The sequence below is a fragment of the Bombyx mandarina genome, chromosome 12 (assembly GCF_030267445.1).
Source record: "Bombyx mandarina strain Sakado chromosome 12, ASM3026744v2".
NCBI lineage: Eukaryota > Metazoa > Arthropoda > Insecta > Lepidoptera > Bombycidae > Bombyx > Bombyx mandarina.
In genome coordinates, this window is record NC_143219.1 from 15,826,501 (window position 1) to 15,845,294 (window position 18,794).

Below are 18,794 nucleotides of genomic sequence, written 5' to 3' on the forward strand. Positions count from 1 at the left end.
GCTAACCAAATTTGTTCTGAAATAAAGCATTATTTGTGAAGGTGTTTTTATAAAGATTATATTATGAATTCTTATCCAAATAAATGCATTATTTATTATAAGTGTTTAGTTTAAAAGAAACTTGCCCTTTTCATCATTTCATTTTAATCTATACTAATATTATAAAGCTGAAGAGTTTGTTTGTTTGGTTGAGCGCGCTAGTATAGAACAAGACGCTTAGCATGCTATTAATAATTTAAGCTTTGATAAAAAATGTCGTCCAGTACAAAAACCGCTGATCGAATTCCATGTAAAGTTAAATGAGAAATTGGTTTCAAGTAAATATTTGTGGAGCGGTGTTGTTGTGAGTCACCTTGTTCACCCGGAAGCTGACAAGGAGCAATAACTAGTTTTAGTTCGCCGCTCTTTGTGATGAAACGTGTTTTGCAGTTTTAGACGCATCAGCACCGCGGCTAGAAGCAAGTTGTAAATTTATTAAAATCCAACTATATCTATATCACTGGTGGTGGGACGTCTTGTGTGTCCGCACGGATAGGTACCATCCACCCTGCCTGTTGCCGTGAAGCAGTAATGCGTTTCCGTTTGAAGGGTGGGGCAGCCGTTGTAACTATACTGAGACCTTAGAACTTATATCTCAAGGTGGGTGGCGTATTTACGTTGTGGATGTCTATGGGCTCCAGTAACCACTTAACACCAGGTGGGCTGTGAGTTCGTCCACCCATCTAAGCAATAAAAAAAACAGTAAAAGTCAATACGTTATGTATTTTTTTTCCTACCTATGCTGATAGCCTTGAGAAGTTATTTCAGCTTCGCCCTAACATGTAGGTGAGCTCACGGGGCTCAAACTGGAATGTTGCTAACACTGGTTCTACCAAGAGCACTGCTTCGCAGAATCTGCCACCGGATCGGAAACGCGACCCACTGAGAAGATCCGGCGAGAAACTCAGTGGACATTACGTAGGTTTAGGACTAAGCTATATATGTATATATTACCGGTACTAAGATGCATTTTGCGTAGACGGGCATTCCGCCTATTTCTATCGCGAACCAGTCATGTCTCCTGGAAAGTTCATCCTCATATCTCAAGGTAGGTGGCATTGACGTCATAATCCTTAAAATGAAAGCAAATCAATTAAAAAAAATATTCAACATAAATGAAAGTACATACTTGTTGAACGTCAAAAAACTATCGCCAATTCACAAAAACTAGCCTCCGTCCTGAGAAGAACTGGCAAGAAACTCAGCGGGCAAAACCAGATGGACCTCAAACTAGTCTATTAACAGCAATTAAAAAAAACTAAAAGGTCAGCTGTCAGACAGTCGTCGTGGCCTAAAAGGATAAGACGTCCGGTGCATTCGTGTTGAAGCGATACCGGTGTTCAAATCCCGCAGGCGGGTACCAATTTTTCTAATGAAATACGTACTCAACAAATGTTCACTATTGACTTCCGCGGTGAAGGAATAACATCGTGTAATAAAAATGAAACCCGCAAAATTATAATTTGCGTAATTACTGGTGGTAGAACCTCTTGTGAGTCCGCGCGGGTGGGTACCACCACCCTGCCTATTTCTGCCGTGAAGCAGTAATGCGTTTCGGTTTGAAGGGTGGGGCACCCGTTGTAACTATACTGAGACCTTAGAACTTATATCTCAAGGTGGGTGGCGTATTTACGTTGTGGATGTCTATGGGCTCCAGTAACCACTTAACACCAGGTGGGCTGTGAGTTCGTCCACCCATCTAAGCAATAAAAAAAGAGCTGGTTAAATATAAAAAATATTTTTTTTATCAGATATATTACATACACCTTATATAATTATTAGTGGAAACTTATTTGACTATTGTTTACCTACCCTTAAAATACTACATGTATGGATGCATTGTACTGCTCGTTTCCTAAGTAAAGAATAAATAAATAGTAGAGAAGTTTAGGAATAAAAAGAAGTATAAGAGTAAATAAAAATAAGTTGAATGTTAGCAGCGGTTATGTTAATAGTTATCAAACTTGATATTGTTACACTGAATAAAAAAGTACAATTATGCTTAGAGGTCGAATTTTAAAATCATTCTTGTTCTATTATTTTTTATTTAGATATTAGATATCAGCGATGCAAGAGCGACTTTTGAAAGTGAATGGAAATTTTAAAAACCTAAATTAAAACTAGTTTTCAGTGTGATCGAAATCTTGCAAATTTGTTGCTAAAATATTATTTTAATTCAACGAGGCTATACTCACACTAAGTTTTTTGTGTGTTCCTAGCATATAGTACAAGTCAAAAGATGCATTAATAAAATTCAATTACCCTCAAAATCTTTTGCGTATGATATTAAGAAATCGTCATTCTGTTTAGCGTCGTAACGCACAAGACATTTTTCAGTTTACGCACAATTAAATGTAATGGATGATTAAATCGTAAATACATTTAGTATCGAATCGTAATGCGGTAGGATTATTTTGTTATCACTTTGACGCTTGAATCTCAAATCACATCCTGAACAAACAATAAGTCGTTTTTATTACGGACCGACATTAGGGGCTATGTTTATTAAAGCATTATTTTGATTTTAAAAAGTCGGACCTGCTTACGGGATTTGAATGTATAAATAACCTCTGCTATTACAAAAATGTATAATAAAAGTGTAACCTGCAAAAATTCTAATTTGCGTTAATATTCCTAATAGGGATAGAGTAATAAGAATAAGCATTCGTAATAAGGTAACCCCGTCCGGGTAAATTCCACCATTTTGCAGCGAAGCAGTCACGTGATCCGATTGGCACCCGATTTACTAAGCCTTGATTTGCTTGAAGATAGGTTGTGGCATTTACAATCTGTTTTCTATAGGGTCCGTAACCAATTACCAAAAGCCGTGAATTCGTTCATTAGTCTATGCAATAAAAAATATTTCGTAATTGTCCTAATGCCAATTTAGGTAAGATATTGACCTCTTATTTCAATTGGTACCCTGAATATTATTGTCTATGTGATCCGAGAACCACTTAATACTCGATGGACTGTTAACGAGTCCGCCCTCAAAATGCATTTTTTAAAATTCTTTTTATATTTCAACTAGCTGATCCGACAGACTTCGTACTGCCTCAATCGATAAATAAAAGACCCAAACTTTTGGGGGACACATCAAAGGAAAAACAAAATTGTTTGTTTTTATATAATTCCGAGCGTTTTCATATTTTTTCACCTTTTAAACCTTCTCTGGACTTCCACGAATAATTCAAGACCAAAATTAGCCAAATCGGTTCAGCCGTTCTCGAGTTTTAGCGAGACTAACGAAAAGCAATTCATGTTTATATATATAGATGAGTAATTTAATAAACTTTACATATTTCGAGTAAATGAAACGAACGCTGCAAAAAGATGTTAAGCCTTGATTGACTACAGAAACTGCAGAGATTCGAAACCTTGGATTTTTGGGTTTCGTTGACATTGGCAAGCGTATCTGGAAAGCACACAGCCAAAATGTATAGTTACCAGAGCTTATAGACATCTTGTCAACGCCACAGATTTCCTGAAGACGTGAGGTGAAATCGCCAACAGTTATACCGCCATTATAACCGGTATGATCTACGTCACCATCCTAACCCCACCGTCTACGAATTGTGATAAGACAACACTCGTCTTACAATCATATTACCAGTAAAACCACGACCGATAAGTGAAGTCCGCGAATCAGACAAGCACCTCATTTATATGCATGATACACAAAAACGTGGCATTATAAGGAATGTTTGTATAATTCATATCATATTCCTTGTTCTTAGTTAGAGGTCACACTGCATTATAGGTCATTGAGTTGTTGCTACATACACACACACTACACACACCTCACACAATCGCACACGAGTATGCTCTTCTACGGAACACATTTAATTGGCGTATCGTGAGATCAAAAGCCTTCTCCAGTTGTTCTTTTGATCCTCGCTTCCCCAAATATACGGGTCTTTCAGTATGACCACACAGAGAAAGACTCCGCATAATTTTCTTGATCATCTAATTATTTTCATACAGGCCTTGTGTGTGGATTTCACCATTTCTACCGCCAAAAATCCACGCAGCTTCCTCTGAAGTCTAGAATATTAATATTACCCATTAAGAAAATAAGATTTCCATCCTATATCTCAAATTGAACGTTAGCTATGTTGTGACCACTAATGACTAGTCAAACGTGAGCGCAGCTGACCATCTAAGCAAGATAAATCCATAAAATCTGCTTTAAATATAGACATGATTGTGGTAACAAGCGGTGCGAATTAAAAATTCCGCAAGTAACCTCTCCAGTCCAACCATCATCCAATTGCTGCATTTGAAATATGTATATCTGACATCGTAATTATACTTTATCATTATAAACAACAGACAATTAGGTCATTTACGATTGTGTTTATTTTCGTGTTCGACCGACATTTGGTTTATCGTTGACCAAAAAATTGCGGTTCCAAATTTTTATAGGAAACTATAAATGATTCTTTCGAGTGTATGGTATAACAGTATAATTGGATTATCTATCTATATATATATAATTGAATTGCTGTTCGTTAGTCTCGCTTAAACTCGAGAACGGCTGGACCGATTTGGCTAACTTTGGTCTTGAAAGGTAGATAAATACGAAAATGCTTGGAATTAAATAAAAATAACAATTTTGTTTTCACTTTGATTTGTCCTCCGTCGGAAGGATTCCTTTTGTTTGTTTTAAGTTTATTTTATGCAAAAGTTTAGGTCTTTTATTTATCGATTGAGGCACTACGAAGTCTGGCGGGTCGGTTAGTATTAAACAAACTTTTGGAGTTAGTGCAGCCGCTCAGATCTATACATGAGACTTGGAAGTCCGTCTCAAGGTCCAACGTTGATATCGTGATATGTATGGGCTTGATCACTTAACACCGGGTGGATCATTCGCAGCAGGAATAGACTGGTAGTAGGACCTCTTGTGAGTCCGCGCGAGTAGGTACCACCACCCTGCCTATTTCTGCCATGAAGCAGTAATGCGTTTCGGTTTGAAGGGTGGGGCAGCCGTTGTAACTATACTTGAGACCTTAGGACTTATATCTCAAGGTGGGTGGCGCATTTGCGTCGTAGATGTCTATGGGCTCCAGTAACCACTTAACATCAGGTTGGCTGTGAGCTCGTCCACCCATTTAAGCAATAAATAAAAATAAAAAGTATTATCAGCCCGTACTGTACTTTGCCATATATAGAGACCAGTATCAACTACTGCATTAATCATCATCATAATGGTTCCAAGCTGGCTTCGGGCACGGCGACCAAAATTTTATGTTCAATAACTTAAAAGCTAATGTCCGCGCCTCTCGTGTGCTTTAATATGGCTATGGTATCCTATCTTGTTCTTAAGCGTACGCAAATAGAAGCTACAAGTAAGAACTTCACTAATCATGAGTGATATTTTTTTTTTATTGCTTAGATGGGTGGACGAGCTCACAGCCCACGTGTTGTTAAGTGGTTACCGGAGCCCATAGACATCTACAACGTAATGCGCCACCCACCTTGAGATATAAGTTCTAAGATCTCAGTATAGTTACAACGGCTGCCCCGCCCTTCAAACCGTAACGCATTAGTGCTTCACGGCAGAAATAGGCAGGGCGGTGGTACCTACCCGCGCGGACTCACAAGAGGTCCTACCACCAAATCCGTTATGCAGTATAAATGCATTAAAAATGTATCTGACATCGAATTTCCTCTTTCCAGGGCATCAGGACACATGATGGTAATTGCGCGATGACGCCCGGCCTGAAAATGGAATCGAAAGGCACCCAGATACACTTACCGCTGATGGGGCGTGGGAGCAGAGGCGAGCTCAATGATAAAGTCACGTTCTCCCAGGGCAAAACCTTCACGGAGCAGCTCAATAATGGCCAAGTACTTGGGTGAGTATCAGCAACAATTACTTAATACTTTTTGATATTTTTTCTTTGGATATTATCCGTACTGGTTGGTGGGTTTATTCCTGCACTGGTGCTATGGTCAGAAGCATTCACAATAAAATCCGATGCTCATGTGCTCCTGTAGCCACTTAATATCGGATGAAAGGCGTGATGCAAATACAATATGAAAATTAGCATTTATTGAAGAAAACACAAATAAATATTGATACACTTATGTATAATTCAAACAGTATCTACATTTTTCAAAAGTCTATGCGTATATTTTACTGTAATGAATTTGAAGGGGCCAATGATGACTTCAGCGTGACCTTGAGGCATGAGGTTCCAGTTTCGACTAATGTGATACAATAGCCGAAATATACTAACCTAATGGTAGGCAGCGGCTTGGCTCTGCCCCTGGCATTGCTGAAGTCCATGGGCGACGGTAGCTACTTACCATCAGGTGGGCCGTATGCTCGTCCGCCCACAAGGGCAAAAAAAATATATATTATATTAAAGAAAAAAAATTCAGAGTATATAACTGAGCACTAGATATGCATGATTAGGTATGCATAGAACATGATTCAAACAAGCACGAAATTCCTCGCCAAAATTGATTTTGACCCACGTAAAAACAAATACATTACCTACCACAAAGGGCGAATCGCTGAATATCTATCTATCTATATATATATAAAAATGAATTGCTGTTCGTTAGTCTCGCTAAAACTCGAGAGCGGCTGGACTGATTTGGCTAATTTTGTCACGTCATTACGGATCCTCCTGATCCATTAACGGTGCTTTTAGGCACCACAAGCACCGGTCACCGTCCTCGTCGAACCCGCTGAGTTTCTCGCCGGATCTTCTCAGTGGGTCGCGTTTCCGATCCGGTGGTAGATTCTGCGAAGCACTGCTCTTGCTAGGGTCAGTGTTAGCAACTCTCCGGTTGAGCCCCGCGAGCTCACCTACAAATGTTAGGGCGAAGCTGAAATAGCCTCTCAAGGCTATCAGCATAGGTAGGGAAAAAAAAAAGGTAATTTTGGTCTTGAATGATTAGTGGAAGTCCAGGGAAGGTTTAAAAGGTAGATAGTTAAGAAAATACTTTGAAATAAATAAATGTAACAATTCCGTTTTTCCTTTGATGTGTCCCCCGTCGGACGGATTCCTTTTGTTTGTTTTAAGTTTATTTTATACAAAAGTTTAGAGGTCTATTATTTATCGATTGAGGCACTACGAAGTCTGCCGGGTCAGCTAAAACACCTCCAACTATTTAGTATTCTTAGAAGAAATTCAACCATAATATTTCATACTTAATAGGTTTGTGTTCTTAGAAAAAATCCGTTCACGCACCTAAGCTGGCCATTGTTATACATGAAGGAACAATCCCCAAAACAAACTAACATAATTCAATGGTGCTCGTTACATAAAAATGTCCTTCGGCACGCGATCGATGACACACAAACAAACTTGAGTTATACTTATATGTACTAGAGGTCCCGCAGTAGTCGAAATTCGACTATAATTAATTGGAGTTTGTACACTATTATGATTGTATTTTATACTTCTATAATCACAAATTTCGCCAAGGCTACACTATAAAAAATATTAATAAAGACAAACAATATTTAATCTATTCTCAATTTGACAACAGACTTCGAGAACAAAAGTTTGACAATAAATAGTAGGTATGCATGCGTGTGTGCGTCAAATACATGGTATGTAGTGTGTGTAACGTTTTCTTTATTGATTTAATGTATCTTTTATGCATTATTTTAAAAAAATATTAGCATTGTGCACTTCTTCTCTATATTCTCTATAACTGTGGAAAATTTTATACTCCTCCGTCCGCTCAATTTTCGTAAAAAGGGATACAAAGTTTTTGCTTCACGTATTAATATATAGATGTATTGGTGGTAGGACCTCTTGTGAGTCCGCACGGGTTGGTATCACCATGCCGCCTATTTCTACCGTGAAGCAGTAATGTGTTTCGGTTTGAAGGGTGGGGCAGCCGCTGTAACTATACTTGAGACCTTAGAACTTATATCTCAAGGTGGGTGGCGCATTTACGTCGTAAATGTCTATGGGCTCCAGTAACCACTTAACACCAGGTGGGCTGTGAGCTCGTGTACTCATCTAGCAAAATAAAAAAAATATGCGATTGGTGTATAAAATTGAATATTGTACTTATTTATTTATTTCTGGTTTATAGGGTGGGGAAACTGTCACTCCGACTCGTATCCACGTTATGTGGAAACTTGTTTGGTTCCATACTTTTCGACTCCAGATTCATAGAATCTTACGAATCTACCTATGAAATATTATTATGAATTATTTAATTATTATTATGAATCTATAAATAATTCTAATGAATCATGAAAGTTTTCCACTTGGGATAATTTGAGATGTTTTTCAGTAAAGCCATAGATCAAATTTAAGGCACGTCGGCGGTTAGGTATCTTAAAGAGATTGTTTATTTCGCATTGTTATGTTTATATTCGTCCGACACCGCTTTCTAAGAATAAATAAATAAATAAATATTTACTAACAATCACGCCACGTTAACTGGTCCCGTGATAAGTTCGTAAAGAACTTGTGTTACAGGTACCAGATAACGGAAATAAATGTAAGATTTTTATTATACACATACATTATATATTTAATATACATCCATAACCCTGGAAAAGACATTTTTTTAATATTTATCATATAAATATCTTCCCTTGGCGGGATTCGAACCCGCAACCCCCCTGTGTAGTGACCATGTCACTTACCACTACACCAGACGGCCGTTAAGTAAAGTTAAGAAAACTAGTGGTCCCGCAGTAGTCGAAATTCGACTTCAATTAATTGAAATTATAAGTTTGAACATTATTATGGTTTTGTTCTCAAAGACTATTATAATTCTATAATCACAGATTTCGCCAAGACTACACCATAGACAAATAATATTAAAGATAAACAATATTAACCTAGTCTCAATTTGACCACAGACTTTAAGCAATAACAAAAGCTTGACAATAAACAAAGAGTATATATTATATTATGTGGTGGGTGTCAAATACATGGTAGTGTGTGTAATGTTTTTTTTATTGATTTAATGTATATAATGGTATTTACGGTGTTTAAATAAGAAAAGACGAAATTGCGTTTCTTCTAAACAACAAGAAACAACATTTAATGCCCTTTCTTCAATAATTCTATAACACACATTTCACAACGTCCATTAACCGAAAAATTATTTAAACAACTATCAATTGTCATATGACAGATTGACATTCAATCATTCATTACATCTCCCCCGCTGAAAAGACAATTGTAAGAGGCAGTGAATGGTTTTACAATTGTTTATCATATCAGATAGACACTGGAGACAACTTTGTTATATGGTAGAGGTTTGATTCTGCTTTTTTGTGTCCGGTGTCAACTTCATAGATCGATTCTGAAATCTTCTTTAGTATTTTGTATGGCCCTATTCTCAATTCATCCATTTTTTTCCTGTTTAGTTTATTTCCATTCTCCACATAAACACTATCTCCTTCTTCCAATTTATACCCTTCTCTGTACTGGTCAAATATATTTTTATTATAATTGTGAGATTTTATTGTGTTTTCTAAGGCTAATTTTCTATCTCTTCTCAAATCTTCTGTTGTACAACTTGTTTTCAAATGTAGTGGTAGAATACTCACATTTTCACCCTCTAGAAGGTACCTGGGAGCAAACTTTGTAACTGTGTGTTCTGTTTCATTATATTTTTCTACGCATTCTTGTGCAATTGTTGTCCAAGATGTCTTCTTATCGCTTTCGTTTATTTTACATCTTATCTTATTTGTTAGTGTTTGATTTAATCTTTCGTTAAGCCCATTCGAAAAAGGCGCATCAACAGCTGTGAAAACTATTTTGATATTATTATTCTTTAGAAATTCTTTAAATTCTTTTGAATTTATGCCAGGGTATTGGTCTGATAATACCATATTAACGTCATAATTTTTTGTTACCTTTTGCATTAGCTTAATGAAATCATTGGAGCCTTGAGTTTTTGATGTACAAATATAGGCATACCGTGTGAAATGATCCACTAGAAGATGCAAATACCTTTTGGTTGATCGGGATCCTCCAAAGCCCCCAATAGTATCGATGGATACAATTTCAAACGGGTGTGTGGCTGGTCCCAAATGTGACATTAAACCATATTTCGACTTCCTCCTGGACTTGTTTTTAATGCAGGTTTCACACGCATCACACATTTTATTAATGTTTGCTGTAATATTTTTGGCTGAAAAGAATGGTGTTATTTTATTTGTCATTTGGGTTCTTCCAATGTGGCAGTACGTGTCATGGACTTTTTTTATTAGAGCTTTGCTAAGTTTTTCTGACAGTATAATCTTATTTCTTCTTTTATTTTCTTGTAATAAACTTTATTCTCTAATATGTGCTTATTCTTTTCTTTTTGTAGGTCTGGATTTGTTAGCTGGTCATTCTTTATTTCTTGTAGGTCGATTAAATTTACGACCTTTAAAAAATCGTCGTTATTATCATTTGCTTCTAAGACTGGATTTCGGCTTAAGCAGTCCGCTTCTTGATTTGATTTTCCTGGGTTGTATTTAATTTCAAAATTATATTGTGATAGATAATATGTTAAATCACCTAGTTCCTCATCAGTTCGAGCTTTAATGTTCATATTTTCCAGGGGTTTATGATCTGTGTATACCATAAATTCTTTTCCCATAAGCCAATGTTGCCAGTATTTGACTGCTTCTTTTATCGCCAGACATTCTAAGTATATTGCCTTCTTCTTTTTCTGTGCTTCTGTTAATTTCTTCGAAAAATAAGCAACCGGTTTACTCACGCCGTTTTCATCGTCTTGTTTCAACACTGCTCCAACTCCTTTGATACTAGCATCTGTGTAAATTCTTATCGGTGAATCTGGGTCAAATATTTTTAGGATTGGTTCTGAGCAAAGCAATGCTCTAATTTTATCAAATGCTTCCTGGCATTCTGCCGTCCATACAAATTTCACATCTTTCCTTAATAAGTTATGTAATGGATCGAGGATAATTGCACTATGTGGTACAAACTTATGATGAAAATTTACTTTTCCCAAAAACTGCCGTATATTTTTCCTTGTTTCTGGAATTGGGAAGCTTTTGACAGCAGTTAAATAATCTTTTAGAGGTCTAACTGAATTGTCTTCTATTATATGACCCAAGTATTTAGCATGGTGACTTGCAAATGTACATTTTGAAAACTTCAGTCTAAACCCTTCCTTTTGTATTGCTTCCAGTAGTCTCGATATGTGTTGTATATGTTCCTCAAAAGTTTTAGAAAAAATTAAGATGTCGTCAATAAAGTTTACTGCAAAGTTAGATAGTCTGTGTTTTCTTATAATATTGCTCAATATTCTTTGGAAAATCGCTGGTGCAGTCTTTAACCCAAATGGGAGACAAGTCCATTGAAATCCATCCTTCTTGTGTCACAAAAGCAGTCTTATGTCTATCTTGAATTTTCAATGGGATCGACCAAAATGCTGAGTTTATGTCTAATGTAGAATAATACTTACAGTTTACTGTTTTGGTCATTAAGTCCTCTATAAGTGGGAAAGGTTGTGATTGTGGAACTACTATTTTGTTTAAATCTCTGAAATCTATGCATAATCTTGTTTTTTTATCATCTTCTTTCTTATATGCTAGAGTTACAGGAGCAGCAAACGGGCTGTAAGATTCCTCTATCAAATTTTTCTGTAGTAGCTTCGATATTTGACTTTCAATTTCTGTTCTGTCTTCAATTGTGCATCTGTACGGACGCTTATAGCAGTATTTATCTACCATCAAGTCTATATGGGCTTCATAATCCTGCACAGAGCCAACATCATATTTGTCCTTAGCAAAAACAGATTTGTATTTATCTACTAACTTCTCAATTTTTGATTGCTGATATAAATCTAGATGATTTACAGACATTTGAAATTCATCAATGTTTACATGTTCATTGAAATTAATTTCACACAATTTGTTGGTATTTATAGTAGTACCCTTTTTTACTATCTCAGAGTATAGTTCCATCTCTATCTTCTCTTTCTCTTCTATTCTCTCTTTAAATGTTTGTTCTTTATTTTTGTCACCTAGTACATCAGGAATTCCGACATTTGTTACATTATTCTCATTAAAACAACGTTCATTTGAGATTATGCTTTTCTTTTCGGGATATTGTATGATGTTAAGTTCTTCATTTTGTATTAATTTGAATTTTTTTATACAATCCAAACCAATTAAGAAGTCATAGTTAAAATTTTCATTATCCACCACAAAAATATCCATATTTCTTTCAATATTGTAGATTTTTATTTTTAGCGTTACCATACCTTTCGTTTTTTTCTCACCATTAATAGTTTTTAAGTTTACAACTTGCATATCATTTGTCTTCTGTTTCTCTTGTATTTTCAATAATCTTGCATTAATTAAAGAAACATTAGATCCAGAGTCATAGATTCCAGAAACCTTCAAAGTGTCATTTATTTGTAAACTTATTTTTATTAATGGTGGTATTTCTAGTTTTTTGGATTTTTCTCATTCAGTTCTATTTCCAATTCTGAATTATTTACTGTTTTTACCACAGCTTTTTTATTTTTTTCTTTGAACCAACAGCTGTCTTCTGGGTGGGACCGTTTCCCTTTTTTTTCATTTAAACAGATTGAGCATGGTTTCTTTTCGTCAATCTTTTTCCCTTTATTATCTAAAATATATGAGCTGTTCCTTTTTTCATATTTATTTTTCATCACCAGATGTTCCAATTTTCTTATCTCATTGTAAAGGTCTTCCGTTCTTTGTAATGTTTCTTTGTCAATCTTGTCCGCCACATAATTGGGTAAACCAAATGCTATGAGATCAATAATTGTTCCGGTATCCACTGTCTTCCTGACTTCCAACAATAATTTCTCCTTCTTTAAAGCATACTCAAGTAAGGATCCCGATTGATATTTAAAGGCAAGAGCATATCTAGTGGAGGACCAACCTTTGTTCGCAAATGTCTCACAAAAATTTTTCTCCCATTTGCTCCATTCTGATTGTACTGTAAGCTTCATCAGCATACAACTGTACCAATCTACACTAGCATTTTCTAAGAAGTTCTTCAAAATTTCAATTTTTTGTTTATCCTCGTTTATTTGAAAACGTTCACATTCTTTATTAAAATCTTTGATCCACTGTAATGCATTTGAATTACGGCCGTTGAATTTTTCTATAATAAAATCCTTTGCAATTTTCCCTAAATTTTGTTTTTCTGGTTTCTGCTGTTTTTGTTCTTGTAGTTTTTCTAACAGTTTTTCAAGCATGTGATTAGAATCACTAGATGTCGATTCATAACTAACAGGTTGTTCTGAAATCTCTTCCAAATAACAATCATTGAATTGCAAATTTTGTTCTTCATCCAAATATGTTTTTGAAATTTCCTCCGTCACAGTTATCCATATTTTCCTCGTTTGATGCCTTTTTACTAAAGAGTTTTTTACTCTGGTGTAGTTAGGAGTAGTTGTGATCACCTTATGAAGATTTACGGGTTGATATTCGACTGGAATTCCAAAAACTTGTCCACTTGGTGTAGCAATGGAAGTTATGCATATGACGTTTGTTTTTCCATCCGCCATTGATTTCATTGTAAAATCAAATCTTAATTTCTCCATTTTCTCAATATATTAGCAAAAATGTTGTTTTATAATGGTATTTACGGTGTTTAAATAAGAAAAGACGAAATTGCGTTTCTTCTAAACAACAAGAAACAACATTTAATGCCCTTTCTTCAATAATTCTATAACACACATTTCACAACGTCCATTAACCGAAAAATTATTTAAACAACTATCAATTGTCATATGACAGATTGACATTCAATCATTCATTACATGTATATATTAATGCATAATTTAAATAAAATATTAGCATTCTGCACCCCTTCTCTATATTCTCTATAAGTGTGGGAAATTTCATACTCCTGCGTCTGCGCAATTTTCGTAAAAAGGGGTACAAAGTTTTTGCTTCACGTATTACCTAATATATAAGATAATGAAAAAAATAACAAATAATTTTACTTTTCAAATGAGCTAATATTTTCTTTTCTTTTTCATTACTTATGTGGATGGACGAGCTCACGGCCCACCTGGTATTAAGTGGTTACCGGAGCCCATAGACATCTATAACGTAAATGCCGCCACCTACCTTAACATATAAATTCTAGGGTTTCAGTATATGTAGTTACAAGTGAAAATACCGATTTTTTGTACCGAATGTTCCATGGGGAGTGCTCTGAGGAATTGTTCGAGATGATACCGGCATCTCGTTTTTACCATCGCACCGCCCGCCACCGGAGTAGAGTTCATCCATACTACCTGGAGCCACTGCGGTCATCGACAGTGCGTTTCCAGAGGTCTTTTCTGCCACGTACCATCCGGCTATGGAATGAGCTCCCCTCCACGGTGTTTCCCGAGCGCTATGACATGTCCTTCTTTAAAAGAGGCTTGTGGAGAGTATTAAGCGATAGGCAGCGGCTTGGCTCTGCCCCTGGCATTGCTGAAGTCCATGGGCGACGGTAACCACTCACCATCAGGTGGGCCGTATGCTCGTCTGCCTACAAGGGCAATAAAAAAAAAAAAAAAAAAAAATTAGTTCCGGAAAGAAATGCTGGGCTGTGTATCAAATTCAAGCACATTCGGCCTGTGGTCGTGGCATGGTCAAGCGATTGTGTATTAGAGAAAAAAAAATGGTAATGGTCCGCAAGTGTGTAATGCTTTGAATTACTATTATTAGAGGATTGAGTAAGAAGCAGCTTAGTTATGTCTCCGACATTGCTAACGTTCATGGTCATCATCGACTACTCCCCATGTAGTGGATCCTATGTAGTGACAGTATAAAGTTTTACATAACTAATTAAACATGTTATTATGCTATTGAGGTCCTAAAAAAACATTCACATAAACTTAATTTCTCAACGAGAATTTTTTCATTAAAGCTACCAACACAATACGTAGCAATTCATAAAGAAATGCGAACAAGAACTGTTATTTTTCCATGAAAACCTGTTTCAGAGTGCACACTAAAATGAGCCTTAAAACGAAGTTAGATAAAGGCTAGTCTCGCGTGCTGTCAGTCTTGGATCAATTTAGCAGTGCGCTGTAACTTCAGTTTGGCTCTGTGCCAACGCTCTGTCGTTCTGAATAGGTGATGCGACGTAGATTTTTGTTAGAATATGCAACGAATTTTGATGTAATTGGTGGTTTAAATTTTTTTTACGGCCTGATAGATTACATGGAGTGTCATAATAATGTAGATCGATCTCGTTACAAAGAGTTTATACATATACTAGTGACCTGCCCTCGCTTTGCTTCGGAAACTGTAATTTATTGTTGATTTCTCCACTATTTAATGGATGTTATTAAACATAACATAAACCTTCCTCTTCAATCAGTCTATCTATTAAAAAAACCGCATCAAAATCCGTTGCGTAGTTTTAAAGATTTAAGTATACATAGACAGACAGATATAGGGACAGAGAAAGCGACTTTGTTTTAAACTATGTAGTGATGCTAATGTAAACTAAATTCTGTTTGTCTGGCGTGGATTTTGAAAGAAATTCAATTACATTATATGTTCGATTCGAACCCAGCGACCTCGTGGCAGCCTAGGGCTACGGAAACCAGCACGAGGTGCGCGTCGAACATGTGCCGCGATTCGCGGCGCCGTATGTACTATTTTAACAAAATATCATGCAATCACTCACCGGAACCGATGCCTTCGTCTTCTCACGCCGTATCACTTAGGGAGAAGGGTATGGGGCAGGAATGGATAAGGATTAGCGATGATACACAACTTTAGCGTAGACCGTCAATATACAGGTACCGTCCCGTTCGAGAAGCAAGACAAAGTGACAGATGTCAAATCGCGACGGCACCGTCAAATCGCGACCCGTGTTGCCGTGGTAAGAATTCAAAAACTAACGGATTGGTTTCGAACAGTCACCCGCCCGGACAGGTCCCCTACCTGTCCCTAATCAACTGGCAGCCGGGACAACGTTGTGACCGCTCGTTTGAGAACCGAGTCCCCGACCAGAACCTCTGCAGACCGAGGGGTCCCATCCTTACCGGGAAACAGATTAACAATGCGCCCCCTACGCCAACGCAGTGGCGGCAGGTTAGCATCCTTAACCAACACAAGGTCACCGACGTGAGGGGGACTGGTTCTATCCGTCCACTTAAAGCGCTGCTGGAGCAGATGTAAATACTCAAGGGACCAACGTTTCCAGAAATCTTGGGACATCTGCTGCAACATCTGGTATCGCCTCAACCGTCCAGGCTTGATATCCGAGAGGGGATACTCCGGCAACGCATTGAGTGGCTGTCCTATCAAGAAATGGCCTGGAGTTAACGACTCCAAGTCATTCGGGTCTGAACTGAGCGGGCACAACGGCCGTGAATTAAGTACCGCTTCAATTTTACAAAATACCGTAGTTAACTCCTCAAAGGTGAGCGAGGTTTGCCCTATCACGCGCATCAAGTGAGTCTTAGCCGATTTTACTACTGCCTCGAAAATTCCACCCCAGTGGGGGCATCCTGGAGGACTGAAGGTCCACCGAATACCGCGACGAGAGAGGGCCGTTTCAATATCCACCTGGTTATTGTTCAAGAAATTTACTACATCCCGCAAGTAACGGTCCGCACCTACAAAATTCGTGCCGTTATCGGAGCGTATCAATTCGGGTAAGCCTCGACGGGACACAAATCTATCCAAGCTCGCAATAAAGGCTTCAGTTGTAAGGTCGGCAACAACTTCAAGATGTACAGCTTTGGTTGAAAGGCAGACAAAGACGCACAGATAAGCCTTAATTAACCTAACATTCCGCAAACGTGAAGCCTTGATCATGAAAGGCCCAGCGAAGTCCGTACCAACTCCAGAAAACGGCCTCATCTTCTTCACTCTGTCTGGAGGCAGATCTCCCATCTGAGGCTGCATCGTAGACGCCTTAAGCCGATAACAGGGTAAACACCGGAAAAGGACGCTCCGAACCGTACGACGCCCTGACAGAATCCAAAATTCCCTCTGGAGGGATGCCAACAACGCATTGCAACCGGAATGCGAATTTGCGATGTGGCGATCCATCACCAACAGGTCAACTAACTGGCTCTTCTTGGGAAGTAAAAGAGGATGGCGCGCCGAATAAGGTAAATTTGAGTTACTTAATCTACCTCCCACTCGAATCAACCCCTGGCCGTCTACAAAGGGGCTAAGACGAGCGATAGCTCCACGAAGCTTAGGGCGCTCAGTCCTTAGCGCCTTCAATTCTGAATGAAAGCTGGTGGCTTGCACAACTTCAATTAATTTCAGCAGCGCCTTCTTCCGCTCGATGGGACACACAACAGGTGTCATATTGCGTTGAGACACCGACAAACGACAATTCCGAATAAACCTCAAAATCCAGGCGGTAACCTTAACCAGCTTGTCCAAGGAGCTATAACGGTTGATGAGCAGATCCAAATCCAACCCCTGAATCACTCCTCGATCCTCGAACTGCGCCGGTGCAGCCACGAGACCTGGAGGAACTTCTATGCGAGAGGGAGGCCACTGAGAAGCCTTCATGGTGAGCCACTGGGGACCCCACCATAACTGATGATCAACTATTTCCGATGCTAAGCATCCCCGAGAAGCGCAGTCCGCCGGATTGAGCTCACCAGGCACGTGTCTCCAGGTTAGAGGGACCTCAGAACCTTGAATCTGGGAGACACGGTTGGCCACGAAAACTTCAAGTGTATGAACCGAAGCCTTCAACCAGCACAACACTATCTGGCTGTCTGTCCAAGCATACACAGTGTTTTCTAAATCAATAACCGACCGTAAACTAGTAGCTGTATGGTTTAACAACCTAGTCAACAGAGCGGCACCAGACAACTCGAGCTTCGGAATCGTCATGCGTGTCCGAAGCGGAGCGACCTTACTCTTCGCTAACACCAACCGTATATCAACCCTTCCAGTTGAAGAAACCGTTCGCAAGTATACCGCAGCTGCGAATCCACGTTCCGAGGCATCCGAAAACCCGTGCAGAGACGCCTTGTATTTGCCCGCAGGAACCAGCTTCCGAGGTATTGACACGTGGTTAATATCAGGAAGAGACGAGAAAAAGTTCAACCAATCCTTCAATAGGTCACCAGCAATCCCCTCGTCCCATGACAGGTTAGCAGACCACAGTCGCTGCATGAAGCACTTCAAGAGAAAAGTGACAGGAGCGATCCAACCGTTTGGATCGAAGGTTCGAGCAATTGTGGAAAGCACCGTTCGCTTAGACCATACCTTTGGATTTTCCAACTCCACCCGATAGGTAAATTCGTCTTGAATCGGACGATATTGTATCCCTAGGACCGACAGCATGTTAGGGTTATCGACATTCTCGAAAAGATGGGGATCCTGTTGAAACTCCGTTGGCAAACCAGTCAACAACTCAGGACAGTTAGACAGCCATTTTCTCAACTCGTACCCGCCCCTGCTCAAAAGGCGGATCAGTTCATCCTTGCGTGATAAGGCCTCTTCGACACTGTCGGCGCCCGTACATACGTCATCGACATATAGGTCCCGTTCCAAAATGTCCGCAGCACGAGGGTAGTGCAACCGTTCCCTCACTGCCAGCTCCCGCAAAGAACGAACCGCCAAATATGGACTCGACCGCAACCCGTAAGTGTTCGTGTTCAGTTCATAAATTTTTATGGGCTCATCTGAGCTTTCACGCCAGAGAATGAGTTGATACCGCCTATCCTCCGGATGAATCACCGTTTGCCTGAACATCATACGGATGTCTGCCACGAAAACGATCTGGTGCCGGCGGAAGCTCGTCAGTATGTCTGAAATGTCCCGGTTCAGCTTTGGACCC

The 18,794-nt window shown here is 38.6% G+C and overlaps 2 protein-coding genes across 3 annotated transcripts in view; one reads left to right on the plus strand and one right to left on the minus strand.

Annotated features, from left to right (window-relative positions):
- Positions 1 to 18,794, plus strand: part of Atet (ABC transporter expressed in trachea) — a 53,419-nt gene that overhangs the window by 15,764 nt on the left and 18,861 nt on the right. For both annotated transcript variants that reach the window (XM_028180228.2, XM_089732141.1), the window contains exon 2: positions 5,719 to 5,897. In XM_028180228.2, the coding sequence (XP_028036029.1) occupies positions 5,749 to 5,897 (149 nt within the window). In that variant the 5' untranslated portion in view covers positions 5,719 to 5,748. The remainder of the gene's footprint in view (positions 1 to 5,718; positions 5,898 to 18,794) is intronic.
- On the minus strand, positions 10,339 to 13,919 carry LOC149501855 (uncharacterized). The gene has a single exon (XM_089732144.1). The coding sequence runs from the start codon at positions 13,567 to 13,569 to the stop codon at positions 12,439 to 12,441; it is 1,131 nt and encodes a 376-aa protein (XP_089588270.1). The 5' UTR covers positions 13,570 to 13,919; the 3' UTR covers positions 10,339 to 12,438.

Bases quoted from the DNA above. Each gene is read 5' to 3' on its own strand.
- LOC149501855 (XM_089732144.1), bottom strand. From the start codon at position 13,569: ATGGAGAAATTAAGATTTGATTTTACAATGAAATCAATGGCGGATGGA.